The 16,560-nt window shown below is 53.4% G+C and overlaps 1 protein-coding gene and 3 non-coding genes across 11 annotated transcripts in view; all 4 read left to right on the top strand.

Moving 5' to 3' along the window:
* Positions 1-1,104: 1,104 nt before the first annotated feature.
* The window catches only part of EIF4G1 (eukaryotic translation initiation factor 4 gamma 1), a 19,690-nt gene continuing 4,234 nt past the window's right edge, over positions 1,105-16,560 (top strand). The window contains exons 1-28 of one of the 8 annotated variants that reach the window (XM_081830667.1): positions 1,105-1,245; positions 2,066-2,122; positions 2,345-2,438; positions 2,741-2,827; positions 3,933-4,109; positions 4,336-4,435; positions 5,538-5,650; positions 6,464-6,556; positions 6,761-6,827; positions 7,327-8,157; positions 8,428-8,516; positions 8,600-8,786; positions 9,104-9,237; positions 9,367-9,525; positions 9,691-9,879; positions 10,066-10,263; positions 10,487-10,633; positions 10,865-11,101; positions 11,298-11,402; positions 11,525-11,684; positions 11,893-11,993; positions 12,607-12,709; positions 12,952-13,054; positions 13,280-13,512; positions 13,832-13,950; positions 14,056-14,228; positions 14,930-15,055; positions 15,214-15,295. In XM_081830667.1, the coding sequence (XP_081686793.1) occupies positions 2,379-2,438; positions 2,741-2,827; positions 3,933-4,109; positions 4,336-4,435; positions 5,538-5,650; positions 6,464-6,556; positions 6,761-6,827; positions 7,327-8,157; positions 8,428-8,516; positions 8,600-8,786; positions 9,104-9,237; positions 9,367-9,525; positions 9,691-9,879; positions 10,066-10,263; positions 10,487-10,633; positions 10,865-11,101; positions 11,298-11,402; positions 11,525-11,684; positions 11,893-11,993; positions 12,607-12,709; positions 12,952-13,054; positions 13,280-13,512; positions 13,832-13,950; positions 14,056-14,228; positions 14,930-15,055; positions 15,214-15,295 (4,173 nt within the window). In that variant the 5' untranslated portion in view covers positions 1,105-1,245; positions 2,066-2,122; positions 2,345-2,378. The remainder of the gene's footprint in view (positions 1,246-2,065; positions 2,123-2,344; positions 2,439-2,740; positions 2,828-3,932; positions 4,110-4,335; positions 4,436-5,537; positions 5,651-6,463; positions 6,557-6,760; positions 6,828-7,326; positions 8,158-8,427; positions 8,517-8,599; positions 8,787-9,103; positions 9,238-9,366; positions 9,526-9,690; positions 9,880-10,065; positions 10,264-10,486; positions 10,634-10,864; positions 11,102-11,297; positions 11,403-11,524; positions 11,685-11,892; positions 11,994-12,606; positions 12,710-12,951; positions 13,055-13,279; positions 13,513-13,831; positions 13,951-14,055; positions 14,229-14,929; positions 15,056-15,213; positions 15,296-16,560) is intronic. The other 7 variants (XM_081830679.1, XM_081830687.1, XM_081830692.1 and 4 more) reach the window with 7 other exon arrangements.
* On the top strand, positions 8,213-8,283 carry LOC115938829 (small nucleolar RNA SNORD66). Its single transcript, XR_004073846.1, has one exon. It is a non-coding gene; the product is annotated as a small nucleolar RNA SNORD66 (small nucleolar RNA).
* Positions 11,154-11,230, top strand: LOC115938828 (small nucleolar RNA SNORD66). Its single transcript, XR_004073845.1, has one exon. It is a non-coding gene; the product is annotated as a small nucleolar RNA SNORD66 (small nucleolar RNA).
* Positions 11,734-11,809, top strand: LOC115938827 (small nucleolar RNA SNORD66). The gene has a single exon (XR_004073844.1). It is a non-coding gene; the product is annotated as a small nucleolar RNA SNORD66 (small nucleolar RNA).

Below are 16,560 nucleotides of genomic sequence, written 5' to 3' on the forward strand. Positions count from 1 at the left end.
AAAACAGCAGGGGGAGTGGGAGAGGGAGAAGCAGGCTTCCCATGGAGCAGGGAACCGGATGCAGGGTGATACTATGACCCTGGGATCATGACCTGAGCTGAAGGCGGACGCTTAAGGACAGAGCCACCCAGGTGCCCCTGAATGCAACCTGTTTTATAGGAAATCGTGAAGATTGAGATCACATAGGTCATATATATTAAGTGACCACGTTATCGTTGGTACAGAGAAAATGTTTTACCTTCTGAGATTATATGTGTGCACATGCACACCCCCCAACCACCACAGATTGTGCACAAGAGTGTCATTGCCAGGTACGTAGGCACTGTTTCAAGCCCTTTTCACATGACTTAACTCTTTTAATCTTCACAATCCAATAGTGTGGATGTTATCACTGTGAGAGAAAGCACCGTGGTTAAAAGCTCGGACTGAGCCAGACTGCCTGGTTTCAAATCTGCCCCATTTTACAAGTTATTAAGTAGGTAGGTAGTAGGTACATGGCCGGGAAGTAGCAGAATTTAGATTAAAACCTAGGCTGAGTACGTGGATTTGCCTCTAGGACAATTCCTCCCGGTGCCAAAATTCTTTTGGCTGCAAGACAGGAGTTTTGGGATTATTTCTTCCGTCCTTATTCTGAACTTTCCATGATTGACTTTTGTCTCTCCCTGGGAGTGGCTGATCTTTGTAAGGCAAATTTACTCGTACTAATTCCTTAGGATGTTTCAGTCCTTTTAGCCTAATAGGTATTCAGTTTAAATAGGCATTTCAATCACTTTATTTTCAAAGGCTGCATAATTTGTATTTCTTTTCATATTTGTATCATGATTTATTTAGGCAGGACTGGGTCTTTAATAAATTTCGGTATTCTCAGCAACGCCCCCCCCCCCCCGCCTCCGCCGCCAGCACTCAGTACTTAGTATGCACTCAATAAATGCTTGTTCAAAGAATGAATGAACTAAAGAACCGCGGAACAGAGACGCCGAGGGGGGTCGGTCTGGAAGTTCCAAAGTTCGGGAGGGGACAAGGGGGCGGGTAGCGACTGTCACATGACGAGGCGTGGCAAATCTTATGTACTCCGCGGCGCCGGGCGCAGCTCCGCCCCCTGCGCCGGTCACGTGGGGGCGCCGGCTGCGCCTGCGGAGAAGCGGTGGCCGCCGAGCGGGATCTGTGCGGGGAGCCGGAAATGGTTGTGGACTACGTCTGTGCGGCTGCGTGGGGCTCGGCCGCGCGGACTGAAGGAGACTGAAGGTAAAGCCGCCATGTCCGGGCCCGACCCGGCCCCCCCACCCCCTCCCCCCGCATCCGCCGCCATCCGGGCCGGGACCGGCCACCCTGCGCAGCCGCCCCGGCGCCCTGGCCCTGCGGCCCAAGCCAGGGCCCCGGCCCGTCAGGGCCCGATCTCTGGCCCACGTGTGCCCGGCCTGGCCCGGCCTGGCTGCTGGGTGGGGGTGGGGGAGCGCGGGGCCGGAATATGCGGTCCCCGCGGGCTGGTAGGGTGCCGGGTTCGCCAGCCGCGAAGTGCCACCTCGGCCTGACCCGAGGGGGCCCCGCGGGCGCAGGCACCGCGGCTGCCGGCCCACCGCCCCCTCCCCCCTTTGCGGCCCGGCCGCCGGGAAGTGACACGTTGTTCTTTGGCACTGGCCGGCGCTGCGCAGGGAGGGCGCAGGGGAGGGAGGCGGCAGCGGCGGGCAGGGAGGAGCCCCCGGCCCCGCCCGCCCTCCGGGCCGACCCTCACTTGCTAGGAACCGGCTCCTCTTCGGCCGCCGCCCGCCTGGCCTTTTACAGCCCGACTCCCGCCCTTCCTGGCCTCCACTCCTGGGCGGCGGCAGGCCTCGCGTCTGGCCCCGTGAGGGTGCCCCCGCGGCCACCCGCAGCAGGCGTGCCTTGTGTGCCCCTGGGCCTGGCCCCGAACCGGGTGTCCCCAGGTGGGGGGTGGGGACACCACGGCCGAAGCTGCTAGCTCCGTTTGTGATCCGGGAGCCTGGTGCCAGCGAGACCTGGAATTTCCGGTCTGGTTGGTCTTGGGCCCCGCGGAGCCAGGTTGATACCCCTCACCTCCCAACCCCAGGCCCTCGGATGCCCAGAACCTGTAGGCCGCACCGTGGACTTATTCTTAACCGAGGGGGTGAGTGAGGGGGCTGTTTCAGCAGACCAGGGGGGTGGTTGGAGGTGATGCGGGTTTGACAACGTGTTGGTGGGGACGTAAGGTGGATCCTTCACCCCCTTCGCGCCTCCGGTACTTTGGTACTTCGGTGTGGGACCTAGCCCTTGCTTCAACCCCTCCCCCACTCCATTTGCCTTAAGCTTGGGTCCCTTCCCCTTTCCGAGCTCCACTCTTTCCCAACAGGTGCTGGGGGGACCCTGATGTGGCACCAAATGAAATGAACAAAGCTCCACAGCCCACAGGCCCCCCACCTGCCCCATCCCCTGGACTCCCACAGGTAATTAGGGAGGAATTAGTAGAGACTGGGGTGGGGGTGGGAGAGATCAGGCAGCTGGTCAGGAACAGGTTCCAACCTCTGGATTTTCCCACCCCCATCTGTGTCAGGGCAAAGTGCAGCTTTCTGCTGCCAAATTGAGACAGGGCCCCTGGGCTGTTCCCAGGGGCTGTCATGGGGAAGAGGGGGCATGTGGACTGCTGAAGCTCTTGGCACAGGTCTGCTCCCCTTACTTTACCAGCTTATGTTTCTGCCCCCCCTCCCCGGGTTTCCCCTCTTGCTGAACTCTGGTCTCCCCCCTTCAGCCAGCGTTTCCCCCGGGGCAGACAGCGCCGGTGGTGTTCAGTACGCCACAAGCGACACAAATGAACACGCCTTCTCAGCCCCGCCAGGTGAGGGGCTGTGGGGAGGGGAGTAGGGGGCCTGGGTGGGAGCCATGGAAAGCTTCGGCCAGTTTGGGCCTAGGATGGAAACTATGGAGGCTGTGTACCTGCCCCAATTTCCTGACAGTTGCTCTGTGTTGTTTCATGCGGCTCTGCACTTTGTGCTGTTGATTACTTACAGTGGCTGGCCCCTTGGGGAGTATGGAGTCAGTGGGGGTGGCATTACTAGGGGTCCTGGTGCCTTGAGAATTGGGAGCAGTGCTTTGGGCCCTGCTGTCAACTCCTGTTTTCCTATTTCCTCCTTTTCCTGGGAGGTCGTGAGTGCTCCATTCCCCTTCCCTTCTTTCTCTTTGGACTATGGCAAGATAAACACTCCAGCTGGTTCTTGCCTTTCTCTGTTCTCTAAATTCTTCCTCACTAAGTGGGAGCATTTGTGTCCTACCTCTTTCATTTTTGTTTTCCTCCTCATCACCTTGGGGATAATTCTCTTCTTTCCTGTCCCCATGTGCTCTCAGGGAGGATTCAGGTCTCTGCAGGTAATACCCCTTTGCTGATCCTGGACCCTCTTGTGGTCTCACCCTTAACCTCCACCCTAGTCAAGGGCTAGACACAGGGACGGGTCTTCAGGGTGGGGACATTGTTTGCTGTTGAGGTCCTCAGTCTCATGCCAACCAATGCATGTTAGAGGCTAGATCTTGGCAGAGTGCATATCTGAGAACTGGGAGACTACTGCATGTTAGTGGTTAGCTCCTCTGTACCTTAGGGTGGAGCAATGCATGTTGGGGAGTATGTTGCCCACAAGGGCTTTACTTAGGCATGATGCATCTGGGTGTTAGGGAGCCTTTGCAGAGGGGTAGCCTGGTAGAGGTGACATGAGTATGCACGGCGGTGAGGGAGTAAATATTCATGGTGTGCAAAGCGCATACCTGAATGTGGAGGGTACGTGTGAGTACAAGAAGTTGCTTAACCATCAGTTGGTTGGGTGAGTTAGGATTGGCCCCCGTGCTGCAAAGTCCCCAGTATTTCTCTCCAGACTAGAGACATTGTGGAGTTGCCATTTTGCTGTCCATTTCCTCCCTTTCCCAACGCCAACTGCCTTCCTCCCTCTTGACAGCACTTCTACCCTAGCCGGGCCCAGCCCCCGAGCAGTGCAGCCACCCGAGTGCAGAGTGCAGCCCCCGCCCGCCCTGGCCCAGCTGCCCATGTCTACCCTGCTGGATCCCAAGTAATGATGATCCCTTCCCAGATCTCCTACTCAGCCTCCCAAGGGGCCTACTACATCCCTGGACAGGTGAGGCTGGAGGCTTGGGGGCTGGAAGCCATGGAACCTTCAACCCCAACCCTCCTCTCCCCTACCCTGACCCTCTAGTCGCATCTCTTCTGCAGAGGTGTGACTTCGCTTCTGGTCATTGCCCACAGTGGCTTGTTCTGTCTTGCCCTGCATTCTCTTTGTAGTCTGATATGGTACTCAAAGCTCCCTCAACTCCTCTCCCCTCCTCCTCCCCCTTCCCCACCAGGGGCGTTCCACATATGTTGTCCCGACACAGCAGTATCCTGTACAGCCAGGAGCCCCAGGCTTCTATCCGGGTGCAAGCCCTACAGAGTTTGGGACTTACGGTAAGCAGGGGAGGGTCAGGTGAGAGAGTCCCAGGGAGCATCTAAACTCGCCTACGAATTCCTTGACCCTTCCTCGGCTCATTCCTCGGTCTAGAAATGATAGGGTTAGTAGGTAGTAGGGATTGGTGTTTAATGTGAAACTGGTGTTGGGTGGGTGGGGGCGGTAAGGGCGCAGGGCAGAGCATTTTATCCTATTGGTGAGAGTTGGGAGTCCTCCCTGTGTCCAAGAATTTAGGATCAGGCACAAGTTTGAGGGCCTCTTAGTAAACATTCCCTCTGACACTTGTTCCATGGTTGGTGGGAGCCCATGTAACATGGATTTGGGAGGTTTTGTAGCTGTTTTTCATTTATATTCTAGGAAAGGATTAGTCTGTTCTTTATGGCAGTGGTTTCCAAAATTTTTTGATCATCAGGAAAAATTTTGAGTATGTACCTCTAATACATGTATGTTTTTGTTTGTTTATACGTATGCATCATTTAAACAACACACTTAATGTTGCTTGTCAAAAACAAGTGGAGATTATGGATGAGATTAAAGAACACATCCCATTTTGGAGACCATTGCTTTAAGGAATTAGTTTTTCCACATCCTGGGCCTGGTTCATAATGTTACTTTTTGTTTCCTTGCCCCTTAGCAAAGGGCTGGAGACTGGAACTGGACTCAGGTTGAGTGGAACAGGGTTGGCAAATCTGTTTTTCTCATTCCCAGCCAAAGACCTGATTCTGTTTCAGGTTAAGTAGTTACTGCTCCCTCAGAATACATGTGTGTGTGTTGCTGGGTGTTGGGGGCATACATAATACCTTATAGGGTAGAAGAGAAACTGAAGTCCTGGTAGTGGGAGCTGGTATGTGGTGGGGAAGGAGTGCCTGTCTACGAGGTGTGTGTATGTCAGTGTCAGGAATTCTTGTAAACGCAGTTCAGACTGGTTCCCCAGCTTTGATAGACACCTAATTCCCTTGGGGAGGTGGGTGGGGCAGGGCAAGGGGCCGGCTGTGGGTGATGAGAGGTTTTGGGGATGGGAGGCGTTCAAGCAGGCATCTGTATATGGTTGGGCCCTGACGCTGCCACCATTCTTCCTGTGTCTCCCCTCTCTCCCCCAAGCTGGCGCCTACTACCCAGCCCAGGGTGTGCAGCAGTTTCCCACTGGTGTGGCCCCCGCCCCAGTTTTGATGAACCAGCCACCCCAGATTGCTCCCAAGAGGGAGCGGAAGACTGTGAGTAACAGCAAGGGGCTCTGGGACATCTGGGAAAGGGAGAATCAAGGTCAGGCGCCTTGTGGGTCAGGGAGCAGAAAGTTGAGGAAGGAGGTCTTCAGCTGGGAGTGGTTAGAGAATGGAGATCTGTGAAGTGCTCAGGTTCTTTGTAAGGACTGAGACTTCAGTGTAGAAGTGGCTCATGGGAAGACTGAAGAGGCTAGTGCAGGAGTTCCTGAGAGACCCAGGTTCTGGGGGTCCGTAAGATCTATGTATGGTTTGGGGTTTCTGGTGGCTGGTCTTGGAAATGGTTTGTTTTCTGTGGCCCCAGCCCCCACCTCCCAGTCCTGGAAGCTCTTGAGGCCTCCGCCTCTGCTCAATCCTCAAGCCCTGGGCGTGGTGCCCAGAATAGGGTGCCAGGGCTGGGGAAGCCGCTGAGTCACCCTGGCTCCACCCACTGGATCTGGGCCCTGCCCCCAGAGATCAGGCAGACTAGCCACAAGTGAGCTGTATGGGTGCTAGGTGGGGGTCCTGGGCCCCATGGTGTGCAGCCAGGGGCTTGGGGACTGCTGGTGGGGCAGGGTTGAGGGAGGGAGGGGCATTGTGATGTATGGGGCTGCTCTGTGAGGTCAGGGGTCTCTTAGGGGTGGGGGCCAGGGAAGGGAGTACAAGATGAGCTGGATGGGTTGACAGTAGAACTCATGGGGTTTCTGGCACCCACCCACCTGCTTCCCAGTGGGGGGTGGGGGGTTGGCCTGGAGTCTTAGAAGTGGGGCAGGGTGGAGAGGTGGGCTCCTCCTATTTCCCACTCATCCCGGAGCTTTCTTTCCCCAGATCCGAATTCGAGATCCAAACCAAGGAGGGAAGGATATCACGGAGGAGATCATGTCTGGGGCCCGCACCGCCTCCACACCCACCCCTCCCCAGGTATTGTCTGATCTTTGAGTGAGGCCCTGGCTAGGATGGCTGTTCTGACTGGGGTTTCCAAGTCCTTTGATCTTTTCTTTCAACGAAGGGATTTCTTTGTCTGCTTTCCTGGGTTTTTAGGCAGAGTTAAAGTAGAAATGGCTCTAATAGAGAAGGGTTGTGGGCCTCATCGGGGCAAACTTGGTAACCCTTTGTGTTCTGCAGACGGGAGGTGGTCTGGAGCCTCAAGCTAATGGGGAGACCCCCCAGGTTGCTGTTGTTATTCGGCCAGGTAGGTAAGCAGGTGGGGCAGAGCTTTTTTTTTTTTTTTTTTAAAGATTTTATTTATTTATTTGAGACAGAGAGAATGAGAGACAGAGAGCATGAGAGGGAGGAGGGTCAGAGGGAGAAGCAGACTCCCTGCCGAGCAGGGAGCCTGATGTGGGACTCGATCCAGGGACTCCAGGATCATGACCTGAGCCGAAGGCAGTCGCTTAACCAACTGAGCCACCCAGGCGTGGGGCAGAGCTTTAATGGGGAAAAGGAGTGTGACAATTTCACATGCTGAGGAGGTGGAGTAACTTGACCTGGGTGCCAGAGAAGAATGACCTTAGGTTTTAGGTAGTGGGATTTTGTGAGTGGAGCAGATGTTGGGTGAGAAGAGAAAAGGCTTAGGTGGGATAAGATGGCAGGGGTGGGTGTTAGGCTGGGAATGTCTTGGCTGGGAGGAGGACAAACAACAGCAGTGAAGACGTGCCTCTAATTACTTATCATCTTTCCTTGTGGCGCAGATGACCGGTCCCAGGGAGCAATCATTGGGAGCCGACCGGGGCTGCCTGGCCCAGAACACAGCCCTTCAGAATCCCAGCCTTCATCACCTTGTCCGACCCCATCACCACCCCCAATCTTGGAACCGGGGTCTGAGCCTAATCTCGCAGTCCTCTCCATTCCTGGGGACACGGTGACAACGGGGATGATCCAAATGTCTGTAGAAGAATCCACCCCCATGCCCCGTGAAACTGGGGAGCCGTATTGCCTCTCTCCAGAACCCACTCCCCTTGCTGAACCCATACTGGAAGTAGAAGTGACACTTAGCAAACCAATTCCAGAATCTGAGTTCTCTTCCAGTCCTCTCCAGGTTTCCACCCCCTCTGCATCTCACAAAGAGGAAATTCTTCCTGAACCGAATGGCATGGTCCCATCTGAGGATCTGGAACCAGAGGTGGAGTCGAGCCCAGAGCTTGCTCCTCTCCCTCCCCCAGCTTGTCCCTCCGAATCCCCCATGCCCATTGCTCCAACTGCCCAACCTGAGGAACTGCTCAACGGAGCCCCCTCGCCACCAGCTGTGGACTTAAGCCCAGTCAGTGAGCCAAGGGAGCAGGCCAAGGAGGTGACAGCGTCAGTGGCTTCCCACACCGTCCTCTCTGCCGCTCCAGCTGTGGCTCCTCCAGCTACTTCCCCAGCTCAGGAGGAGGAAATGGAGGAAGAGGAAGAAGAGGAAGAAGAAGGAGAAGCAGGAGACGCTGAGGGTCAGAAAGGAGGAGAGGAACTTCTCCCCCCAGAGAGCACCCCCGTTGCAGCCCACCTATCTCAGAATTTGGAGGCAGCAGCCGCCACCCAAGGTGAGGTGTGGCTGGATGGTGGAAGTGGGGCAGGCTGGAAGGTGTGGGGTTTTCTCTGTAGTGATGACCTCTCATTTGTGCCACTGTGTCTGGGTCATAGAAGCCCTTTGATGGAACCTAAGAGAGAAAATTCCAAGATTAAGGAATTTTAAGTCTGGAGTGGGTGTGATGGAAGGAGGAAATACTGTAGAGTAGCTACTTTTTTTTTAATTTCCCCAGGGATTAGGGGTACTGCATAAGTTATTCCCATTTTTCTTACCCCCCAAATAGTGGCGGTGTCTGTGCCAAAGAAGAGACGGAAAATTAAGGAGCTCAATAAGAAGGAGGCTGTGGGAGATCTTCTAGATGCCTTCAAGGAGGTAAGGGAGCAGAAAGAGAGGGCAGAGTTTGGGTATGAACACTAGTCATACTGCAACCAAAATGGAATGTCCTACGGTTACAGGTGAGCCCAGGAGTACCAGAAGTGGAGAATCAGCCTCCTGTGGGCACCAGTCCTGGTCTGGAGCCTGAGGGCAGCAGTGCATCCCCGAGGCCTGAGGAAGCAGACGAGACCTGGGACTCAAAGGAAGACAAAATTCACAATGCTGAGAACATCCAGCCCGGGGAACAGAAGTATGAGTATAAATCAGGTATGCTGGGGCACCTGGGTGGCTCAGCTGGTTAAGCATCTGTCTTGGGTTCGGGTTATGATCCCAGGGTTCTGGGACTGAGCTGAGCGTCGGGCTCCCTGCTCGGTGGGGAGCCTGCTTCTTCCTCTCCCTCTGCCCCTCCCCTCACTCGTGTTCTCTCTCTCTCTTTCTGCTCGCTTGCTCTCTCAAATAAGTAAATAAAATCTTAAAAAAAAAACAAAAAACATATTCTGAAGGAAGGGTTGAGAAGGGTTGGGTATTCTTTCCAGGGCCCCAGGAAACAAAGGTATGATTGGTTCATCTCGTCTTCCTCGTAGATCAGTGGAAGCCTCTAAACCTTGAAGAGAAAAAGCGTTATGACCGTGAGTTCCTGCTTGGCTTTCAGTTCATCTTTGCCAGTATGCAGAAGCCGGAGGGATTGCCCCATATCAGCGATGTGGTGTTGGATAAGGTTGGTAGACTTGAGGGGGGAGGGTCAGTTTGGGCTGGCTGGCTGGCTGGCTGGGGAGGAGCCTGAGGTCCTGAAAGAGTAGTCAGGAGCCATAGCTTATTTCTCATGCCTTCCCTGTCCTCTTTGCAGGCCAATAAAACACCACTGCGACCACTGGACCCCACTAAACTTCAAGGCATCAATTGTGGTCCAGACTTCACTCCTTCCTTTGCCAACCTTGGCCGACCAGCCCTTAGCAACCGTGGGCCCCCAAGGGGTGGGCCAGGTGGGGAGCTGCCCCGAGGGCCGGTGAGTGGGACTGGCTAGGGGGACAGATGGTTGGGGGGGGGGTTGGGGAACGGCTCCCTTGTCTTGCTGCGGGGAGGGGGAGTCTGCCCTGGGGGGGGTGTGGTAGCGGTGGCACAGTTGTGCTGACTTGCTCTGTGTCTTCACTTGGCCTCACCCCTTGCTTAGCAGGCTGGTCTGGGACCCCGGCGATCTCAACAGGGCCCCCGAAAGGAGCCCCGCAAGATCATTGCCACAGTGTTAATGACCGAAGATATAAAGTTGAACAAAGCGGAGAAAGCCTGGAAACCCAGCAGCAAGCGGACGGCCGCTGATAAGGATCGAGGGGAGGAGGATGCTGATGGCAGCAAAACGCAGGTACCGGCCAGTGCTGCTTTTGCTGTTTCTTCTCAAGGTCTGCCCTCTGAGCCAGCTCTGCCCTCTTTGCTTCTGTCATCCTTATGACTAGTGGCTACTTGAGTCCCTACGACCTCTCCCATCACTCCCAGCAACCTCTTCTGAGAAGCTCACTGGATTCTGAGTCTTCTCTGTCCCCTCTCCCAGGACCTGTTCCGCAGGGTGCGCTCCATCCTGAATAAGCTGACACCCCAGATGTTCCAGCAGCTGATGAAGCAGGTGACGCAGCTGGCCATTGACACCGAGGAACGCCTCAAAGGGGTCATTGATCTTATCTTCGAGAAGGCCATTTCAGAGCCCAACTTCTCTGTGGCCTATGCCAACATGTGCCGCTGCCTCATGGCGGTTAGTGTCCACTGCTACTGAACCTTGTGGTCTAATTTCCTACTTCTCTCCCTAGGACTCCTTGAGTCCAGCTTCTTGGTTCTCTTCCAGCCTGTGCTGTTGATGGCAGCCAGGAGGTGGCAGAGTGGGGGCCAAGGGTCTTCCTGGGTTAGGTAGCTAAAGACCCTTGGAGGGCCTTCCCACTCGGGACCAGCTTAAATGTGATGTTCTCTTTGACATACAGCTCAAAGTGCCCACTACAGAAAAGCCAACAGTGACTGTGAATTTCCGAAAACTGTTGTTGAATCGATGTCAGAAAGAGTTTGAAAAAGACAAAGATGATGATGAGGTTTTTGAGAAGAAGCAAAAAGAGATGGATGAAGCTGCTACGGTGAGAGAAAACCCACCAAGCCCACTGTCCATCCACCCAGTTGCTGCTCGGCTATAGAATGGGGTGGGGGGAGGTAAAAGGGGGTTGGGGGTGATGGTGTTTTGGGGGTTTCTCTGCCTTAAGACAGGAATACTTGCTGCTAGGGTTAGGAATCCAGATAGTGGAGGAGAGAAGGGTTTTTAGCCCAGTGTCTGGGTACCTTTTTGATGGATTTCTGCCATATAATTCCAGGCAGAGGAACGGGGACGCCTGAAGGAAGAGTTGGAAGAGGCTCGAGACATAGCCCGGCGGCGCTCTTTAGGGAATATCAAGTTTATTGGGGAGTTGTTCAAGCTGAAGATGTTAACAGAAGCGATAATGCATGACTGTGTGGTTAAACTACTTAAGAACCATGATGAAGAGTCCCTTGAATGCCTTTGTCGTCTGCTCACTACCATTGGCAAAGATCTGGACTTTGAAAAAGCCAAGGTAGGGGTCCTGGGATGTGGAATGGGACAGGCTGAAGTGCCTGGGGCCTGCTGTCCACTCACAAACTCCTTGTCGGGCTGTTGTGTGTGGGCCACTGAGCCACAGTGATGGAGCTGAGGGTCTGAGGAGGGGCCGGGCCTGCAGTTGGAGCTGAGGTGTTACAAGTTCCTGACCTGATCCCTTTGCTTCTTCCTAGCCCCGCATGGATCAGTATTTCAACCAGATGGAAAAAATCATTAAGGAAAAGAAGACTTCGTCCCGAATCCGCTTTATGCTGCAGGATGTGCTGGATCTGCGACGGGTGTGTGTCCTCTCCTTCCCACTGCTGGTCGGCTGCCTGTACGCCATAGCCCCCAGTTCCCAGCATTGCTTTGTCTGGCCCTCTGATATAATTACCTTGTGACTGGCCTTCTGTCCCTACAGAGCAATTGGGTGCCACGCCGTGGGGACCAGGGTCCCAAGACCATTGACCAGATCCACAAGGAGGCTGAGATGGAGGAGCACTGGGAACACGTAAAAGTGCAGCAGCTAATGGCCAAGGGCAGCGACAAGCGTCGGGGCGGCCCCGCAGGCCCACCCATTAGTGAGTCTGAGGCTCAGATTAAGGAGGGGGCAGGGTGAGGGGTTACGCTTTCCACTGATGACTTTTTGTTAGTGCCACGTGTCTGGGCCACTGAGACCACATGATGGAACTGAGGATCTGAGGAAGGGGGGCTGGGGGCGGCCCCAGGCAATAGCAGTGCTTGGAGGTATTCATTATTGCAATATGCTGTCTCTCCTCTTTGTCCCAGGCCGTGGCCTCCCACTTGTGGATGATGGTGGCTGGAACACAGTCCCCATCAGCAAGGGCAGTCGCCCTATCGACACCTCACGACTCACCAAGATCACGAAGGTAGTGGGTGGTGTATTGGAGGGAGTGGTGGTGGTCATGGGGAGGGTAAAGAGGGATCAAACAGGCAGTGAGCCTAGGTGAGGATCTTGGTCCCCTCACTTTCTGAAGTTGGAAAGGTGATGGCTGAATTTTTCCTCTTAGACTAACTGGTTAGATTGCTAGAGACGGGACTGCCAGCTGAAGGGGGTATATTCACATCTGTCTGGGCCAGTGGTTAGCAAACTCACATAGCAAACCTGGCCCATTCCTTGCTTCTCTATATTCCACAGCTAACAACTGGTCTTTACGCTTTTTTAACGGTTGAAAAAGATAAAGTGGATGATACTATGTAATATGAAATTATTCAAAATGTAAATTTCAGTGTCCTTGGTTTTATTATAACACAGCCATATTCATTCCCCTTAAGTATCGTCTGTGACTGCTTTTGTGCAACAGTGGCCGAGTGGAATAGTTGAAATAGAAACTGTATGGCCTGCAAAGCCTGAAGTATTTACTATTTGGTCTTTTACAGGAAAAGTTTGCCCGGTCCCTGGTCTAGGCCATTTGCTACTGTGTAGCAGTGGGCTTTGGCCAGATCAGACTCTTGATGTCTCCGTTCCCTTTCCTCCCTCAGCCTGGCTCCATTGATTCTAACAACCAGCTCTTTGCACCTGGAGGACGATTGAGCTGGGGCAAGGGCAGCAGTGGGGGCTCAGGAGCCAAGCCCTCCGATGCAGGTATGGAGGCCATTGTAAAGAGTTGGGTGGCTGTTTTTTCTTTCTTGAGGGCAGAGCCTTGTTTGTAGGGGAGGCTTTTGGTACCAAGTGGTTAGGTAATAACAGGAGGCCTATGCTCGGGACTAGGACTGAATGAACTGTGTTTGTGTTGGGAGTAGGACCAAGTGTCCTAAACTGGCAAGTAGGAGATAGAATGGGAGAATGTGGGAAGAGATTTTGATCTGGGCCTTCTGCCTCCCCAGCATCAGAAGCTGCTCGTCCAGCTACTAGTACCTTGAACCGCTTCTCAGCCCTCCAACAAGCAGTACCTACAGAAAGCACCGATAGCAGACGTGTGGTGCAGAGGTGAGGTTTCCTGGGTGTCTCCGTTCTTCACGCGGGGACTACTGTGATGGGCTTTGGGCGTTGCCATAGGAATCCTCACACCTGTAATCAGAGCCCCTAGCTAAATTGGAGCACATTCCTGATGCCGGGAACTAGGCCTGATGGTTGCTCAGCATGTTGGATAGCTATACGAGAGAACACCTCGGTGGTACAGGTGAGAGGTGACATGCCTGTTTTTTTCTCTAGGAGTAGCTTGAGTCGGGAAAGAGGTGAGAAAGCTGGGGACCGGGGAGACCGCCTAGAGCGGAGTGAACGGGGAGGTGACCGTGGGGACCGGCTCGATCGCTCTCGGACACCTGCCACCAAGCGGAGCTTCAGTAAGGAAGTGGAAGAGCGGAGTAGAGAGCGGCCCTCCCAGCCTGAGGGACTGCGCAAGGCAGCTAGCCTCACAGAGGATCGGGACCGCGGACGGGATGCCGGTAAGGGGCTGGGAGAGGAAGGGAAAGGTGTGGGTTTGGGTCTAGCCAGTCTCCAATCTTCAGAGCTCCGGGCCTAGGAAAATTAGAACTGAAGAGTCTCCATGGGGCGCCTGGGTGGCTCAGTGGGTTAAGCGTCTGCCTTGGGCTCAGGTTAGGATGGAGCCCCACATTGGCCTCCCTGCTCAGCGGGGAGCCTGCTCCTCCCCCCTGCCGCCCCTCCTCCTCTGCTTGTGCTCTATTTCTTGCTTTCTCTCTCTAGAATAAATAAAGTCTTAAAAAGAAAAAACTAAAGGGTGTTGAATCTGTCCTTCCCCTTTAGTGAAGCGAGAAGCCACCCTGCCCCCGGTGAGCCCCCCGAAGGCTGCGCTTTCTGAGGAAGAGCTGGAGAAGAAATCCAAGGCCATCATTGAGGAATACCTCCATCTCAATGACCTGAAGGTAGGCTCTGGGTGGGGTCTGAGCGACAGCAGAGCGGGCGGGACATGTGTTCACCGGCCTGGACCAAACGGTGACTGCCCTCTCCCTCCTTCCGCACCCCTATAGGAGGCAGTGCAGTGCGTACAGGAGCTGGCCTCACCCTCCCTGCTCTTCATCTTTGTGCGGCATGGCATTGAGTCAACACTGGAGCGCAGCACCATTGCTCGTGAGCATATGGGGCGGCTGCTGCACCAGCTGCTTTTGGCCGGGCACCTCTCCACTGCTCAGTACTACCAAGGGTATGCCTTCTGAGGGCCTTCTGCTTTTACAGACCCACAGACTTTCCTCCTTTGTAGGACGCATGCAGCCTTGGATAAGAGTGTAGGTTCCTCAGCCATCCTGGTCAGCGTGACTTTTGGCAGGGCTAGGGTATACCATGCAAGGACAAGAGTGTGGCCTTAGCTTGAGATAGTTGCCCCCTGTTTAGGAAGTGTTCTTGAGGGGGTCCGCAATTGATCCTTTAACAATGCCATGTTGCCCCAGAGTCCGGCTTACCTTTCCTAGAATACCCTGACTTTTTTTTTTTTTTTTTTTTTTAAAGATTTTATTTATTTATTTGAGAGAGAGAATGAGAGAGAGAGAGCATGAGAGGGGGGAGGGTCAGAGGGAGAAGCAGACTCCCCGCCGAGCAGGGAGCCCGATGCGGGACTCGATCCCGGGACTCCAGGATCATGACCTGAGCCGAAGGCAGTCGCTTAACCAACTGAGCCACCCAGGCGCCCCCTGACTTTTTTTTTTAAGATTTATTTTTATTAGGAGAAAGAGAGGGAGAGGGGAAGAAAATCTTCAGGCAGACTCCCTGCTGAGTGTGGAGCCCAACATGGGGCTTGATCCCAAGACCCCAAGATCATGACCTGAGCCAAAATCAAGAGTCGGACGCTCAACTGACTGAGCCACCCAGGTTCCCCTAGAATGCCCTGACTTTGAATTCCATTTGCAGGCTGTATGAAATCTTAGAACTGGCGGAAGACATGGAAATTGACATCCCCCACGTGTGGCTCTACCTAGCAGAACTCGTAACGCCCATTCTGCAGGAAGGTGGGGTACCTATGGGGGAGCTGTTCAGGTAAGCCCCCTTTTTGGGATTCAGGGGAGGTAAAGACAAAGTTGGGGAGGGGAGGCATATATGGCAGGTACAATGCCTGGGTTTAGGGAGGGATGGGGTAGTGTACTGAGAGGGCTTTGGAGGCTGTCAACACTCACTGTATTTTTCTTTCCCTGTAGGGAGATTACAAAACCTCTGAGACCCCTGGGCAAAGCTACTTCCCTGTTGCTGGAGATCCTGGGGCTTCTATGTAAAAGCATGGTAAGTAAGAGCCTTTTGGGGGTGATGTGTCAGGACTTCTCTTCCCACCATGCGGTTTGGGCTGGTTACGGTGACTCTGGTGCCTCATGGCCCTTTGGTGGGATGGGGTTAATGGTGATGGTGTGCTGTGTTGGTCCCTGGGAGAGGAAACGTCGAGGCTGGCACTCTCAGACCAGTTCCTGTCGTGAGTTCTGGACAAGACTGGGGGAGAACAGCAATCTAAGACCCTAAGTCCTTGATTGATTGATTCATTCATTCAACTAGCATTTTTTTTTTTAAACATTTACCAACCACATACTAGGCACTGGGAATACCACAGTGAATAAAACAGTTAGGAAACCAGCTGGAAGAGAAAAGTAAGAAATGACAGCTTAATAAACACAGTGTGAAGTAAAGCATGAAATAAAATAGTTGAAATGGAGTGTCTTGGGTACTGTGAGGTTGCAAAGGAGTGTCTCTTTGGTGATGTTCATGACAGAAAGCTTTCCCAGAAGGGCGCTGGAACTGCTTTGTGAAAGTTAAGTGGTGACTAGCAAATGTCACGGAGAGACGGGAAAGGCAAGTGGGTGGGGCACTCCGTGGTCGAGAGAGCTGGGAAGAGCACTTTAGGAGTTTAGCTGCCCCTAGGGCCTGGACAGATAGACTTGAGTGGAAAGGAATTGTTCTAAAAGCCTGTATTAGGGTAGTTTGTTTTAAAAAAAAGAGAGGTATATTGAATTATGTGTATTACATTGAATCTGTGGTGCAGCAGGTTGTAGGACATGTTACTGCTACACTGTTGATAAGGAAAAGACTTACGGTCATTTGTTTAAATGTAATGTATCAATTGTGAGATGAGACTCAGTGGTGTATTAGAATGAGCATCTTTAAAATTCGTGAACTATGGTAGTCTTATTAAGCGTCAGTGTCATCATTCTGAATATCTGCTGCTATAAAGAGTAATGCCTTCAGAATCTCTTGTCCCCTCACAGAAAATGGGCTCAGACTGTTGTTTATGTGAGGATTTCTGATTTGCAGTGGGGGTTGTGGGAGTATATCTGCTTCTAAAATTTTCTGGGCTTGGTAACCAAAAAGGCATATTTGTTAGAAGTTGTCCGCTCCCATGAGCATTTGTTTGCTTGGAATAATGAAAGACTAAGCTATTTTAGAAAAAGAATCGTAGAGGAGTGTGGAAGGCTAAGATGAGTTGTGTGGATTTGGTTTTTTACCTTTTTCAGTAAAGGTAATTCTGTGAAAGCTAATTGACCTCTTCTGTAGAAGCTCTT

Source organism: Leptonychotes weddellii, chromosome 1 (genome assembly GCF_054177405.1).
Source record: "Leptonychotes weddellii isolate Sample4059 chromosome 1, ASM5417740v2, whole genome shotgun sequence".
Taxonomy (NCBI): domain Eukaryota; kingdom Metazoa; phylum Chordata; class Mammalia; order Carnivora; family Phocidae; genus Leptonychotes; species Leptonychotes weddellii.